General features: G+C 35.6%; 1 protein-coding gene across 2 annotated transcripts in view; it reads left to right on the forward strand.

Annotated features, from left to right (window-relative positions):
- L3MBTL3 (l(3)mbt-like 3 (Drosophila)) overlaps positions 1-3,692 on the forward strand; it is a 127,150-nt gene that overhangs the window by 25,331 nt on the left and 98,127 nt on the right. For both annotated transcript variants that reach the window (XM_011998009.1, XM_011998010.1), the window contains exon 3: positions 432-548. In XM_011998009.1, coding sequence (XP_011853399.1) covers positions 447-548 — 102 coding nt within the window. In that variant the 5' untranslated portion in view covers positions 432-446. The remainder of the gene's footprint in view (positions 1-431; positions 549-3,692) is intronic.

A 3,692-nucleotide genomic window follows, 5' to 3' on the forward strand; every position in this document is an offset into this window, starting at 1 on the left:
ACTGTTTTCCAATTTCCTAGAATAATAAATTGGCAGATTATCCTTTATCCATGTCTACTTTTTTCTAGTGTCTTAAAACAGAAAACAGACTACTTACAGGCAAGGAATTCTATCCATATGGCATTATGACTTTTTGTTTTAAGTGAATATGCCTTGAATCAATGCATTTCTTTAGTTTGTGAATAGAAAATGTTTACCATAACATTTTTTAACTTAGAAATTTTTATTAATTTTTTTTTCTATACTTTTCCAAGAATTGTACTAGGAAAAAAGTGTTAATATTTTTGAAGTAGTTGTTTTTAGATCTAGGAATATGGGATATTGTGATGAAGAAAATTATGTAATTAAGGGGAACTGAACTAATGAGTACTAAATTAAAAACAGATTTCCGTGTGGAATATTTAGTGATATGCCTTCTTTTCCCCTTTAAGGTTAAAAAATAAATCATGACTGAATCTGCCTCTAGCACAAGTGGTCAAGAGTTTGATGTATTCAGTGTTATGGACTGGAAAGATGGAGTGGGCACGTTACCAGGAAGTGACTTAAAGGTAAGCTCTCTCTATTACATACAATTATGTGTGTGTGCATCTGTGTGTGTGCTTACTTAAAATTGGATACATATGTGAAATAAAAATTAAAAGCATTAATCATAGTGTGGGTTTTAGATGATGCTTAGACCTCCACAATAAATGTGCAAGACAATTTGAAATGCTGATGGAATGGCAGAGCCTTTGTCACTTGGATTAGGGGAGTAAGGACTGTTTCTGCAGTATGTGCTTATTTTGCACAAATTGATTTATAGTTTCAAGAAGGATCATCTCAGTTTTGACTCTTATCGTGGCAGCCTATAAATATAGAAATGACTGACTTAGAAGACCTATCTTTTTTTGATTTTGTAGTAATGGGCTTTGTAACTTCGAATGAATAGCCACAATCTCTGTGTCCTAGAGTTCTCATTTAAAAACTGGATAACGTTAAAGTATTGAATAAATAGGATTTTTCACCTCTCTTAAATTATACTGTAAATATGGATTTTTATATAGTGACCTGTTCAAAATCAGGTTCTTCCTGTAAATCCATCTGCCTTAGTGTAGATGAGAACTCTTTGGAGAGCAATACTTCCATCTGCTGCTTTTGTATAACCTTGCCCTGCCTCCTTTTCCCAGCAACCCCAGACCTATTCCAGGACCACTTCTGTTGTCCCATGAAACATGGTTGTGCAAGCACCCATCTGGGAAACCAACTACCCCCATCTCTCATTTCTAATTTACTTTTGCTCTGATCCTATCTCTGGAACCTTGAACCTGTCTGGGGCCCTTTAGACTTTGTGTTTGTACTTGATCGTTCAGGTATTTGAACTTCCCATCTCCCCAACAGGCCATTGCTTGGTTTGCCTCTCAAATGTTTGGTATTCTAGGCTATCTTGGATAGAAATTCCTGCTCCCTAATTTAGGCCTCTTGGAATCTAATCCCTTTTAGTGGCTGCTTGACAACTATCCTAGCCAAGCCTGCCCTAGCTCATCCTCAGTGGTGAGATTTGGACAATCTGCCTGTCATTGGAAAAATACTTAGATTTTAGTTGGGTTTGATTTAATTAAGTGTAATGTGCCAACATCTCTGAGTTTAGTGTAACAAAAATGTTGCACTGAGGTTTAGTAGAATCTGGAGAGGAGATCGGGTTTTCAATTTTATTTCTGTATAACCTTGAAAAAGCCAGTTAATCTCTTTGGGTCAAGTTTCCTCTGCAGTAAATTAGGAATTAAACAAATGCTAAGGATTTTACCTGCGCTAACATTCTCCAAATATTCATCTGGATAAGCATATGACAGAGAAAGGTTGCTGAACATTTTTGAGAAAGAAAAACTGTTTCTCAAACTGGTCATGTCAACTACATAATAGCTACCCAAGCTTTTTCAAATTATTTCAATTGCCTAAGTTTTGGAAGCCTTATCTGTAAAACTGAGGATATTAGAATCTATGTGATAAGGTGGTTTTGAGAATTGAACAAAATAATGGCTACAGAACACTTAACAAATTGTATTTTTTCTGGCTTTATGACTTACTATGTAAAGTGCCATTTTTAATTGCTTTACTCCTTTATTTCCCTTGTGTGTTTTTATCCCTTTTCTTCTCAATGACTTTTTTTAAAAAAACTGTCACGTGGATGATGAAATTTGTAAGTTTTGTTCAGTTAGCTTTTAATAATAGAGAGAAGTTTCTATCCCTAAGAAATCTGGATTGCTTTAAGGTTTTCTAAGCAATGAGTTTGAGAAATTAACCTATTACTTGTATTAAGGTAATCAGGTAATTAAGCCATTTAACAGGTATTATCATCTGGGTTATTTGATAATAACTTTCAGACCCATCTTATTATCTGGGTAATTGCCATGTATCTAATTCATGTACTGTAGACAGTTTGATGCCTCACTTTAAAAATAATTTAAATGTGTTTTTTTTTTTTTTACCTTATGACCCTTTTTATCTGAGATTCAGAGATGACCCAATTGATTATATTACTGAAGATTTCTAATTCACTTGCTTCCTACTTAAAATCCAAGTTACTTAAGAAATCTGATTAAGAAATTGATTTTTCACAAAATTAGAATATTAGAAAGAACTTTCAATGAGTCATGAAATGTTCTCTCTCACATCATTCTTTGCCTATTTTATCCTACCCAGGCTTCTGTGTTTCAGTGGGTAATATAGTCAGCAAATCTATAGAAGTCCATTTCTTATCATGGGAACAGGTTTTTATATGCCTCAATTTTTGCTGTTTCAAAATAACTTTTCCTGTAAAAGCCCTATGATTGTTATCCAGTCAAGTTACGCCCTTCTTTTTAACATTTTTTAACAGTTGCCGGAATCTTTTTGGTGAAGTTCAAGCCCCTTAAGTTTACCACAAGAGTTTTTTGATGGTCTGGCCTCTGTTTTCCTCTCTGGCCATGTCTCATTTCACTCCCACTGCCACTCTTGTTTTCTACGCAGCCCAAACCACTAGTTGAAGCCTTCACATGCTGGGCCCTTTTTACTGTTCCCTGTTGCTGGAATCCTTTCTCCACACTGGGCGATCGAACGCTTATATAAACAGAACACAGACGTCTTCTCTGGGTGCAGTAGGGGAAAGAATAGAGAACGTACTCTCTGCTGAACGCTACCTGCATCTTTTTATTTAATCCTTTTATTTTACCTTTTTAAAGGTAGTTCTGTCTCTCTTGTCAGTTTACAGATGGGGAAATGGAGGCCTGGGATGGCTAATTCACTTGCTTAGGTCAGTTACTGGTAGGGTTCTTAAAACCAGACTTTTCTGATATTTAAAGTGGATTATCTTACCACTGCTATACTGCTGTCTAAAGAGAGGAAACACTTTCATATCAAAAGAGATGCAAGGAAAATATTACAGGAATTTAGAGGAGGTAAAAATTTATTTCAGCTGGAGGGATTGGGAAGGCTTTGAAAAGCAGATGTCATTTGAGCTTCAGGTGCCTGGAAATATGTAGGAGTCTCCATGAATACTTTAGGGAGGAAGGGAAGGAGAAGGGCTTCCGAAAGAGGGAGTAGCTTAAGAAGGTACAGAGTATTAAGGGAGAAACAGCAAGTGACCACTGACATTCTTGAAAATATTATAGTCATTAAAACACTTTTGCCTAAGCAAGCTTTGGAAACTTTACCGATGCCTAGTTTGTCCTTTTAAA

The sequence above is a fragment of the Mandrillus leucophaeus genome, unplaced genomic scaffold (assembly GCF_000951045.1).
Source record: "Mandrillus leucophaeus isolate KB7577 unplaced genomic scaffold, Mleu.le_1.0 Scaffold552, whole genome shotgun sequence".
Lineage (NCBI taxonomy): Eukaryota > Metazoa > Chordata > Mammalia > Primates > Cercopithecidae > Mandrillus > Mandrillus leucophaeus.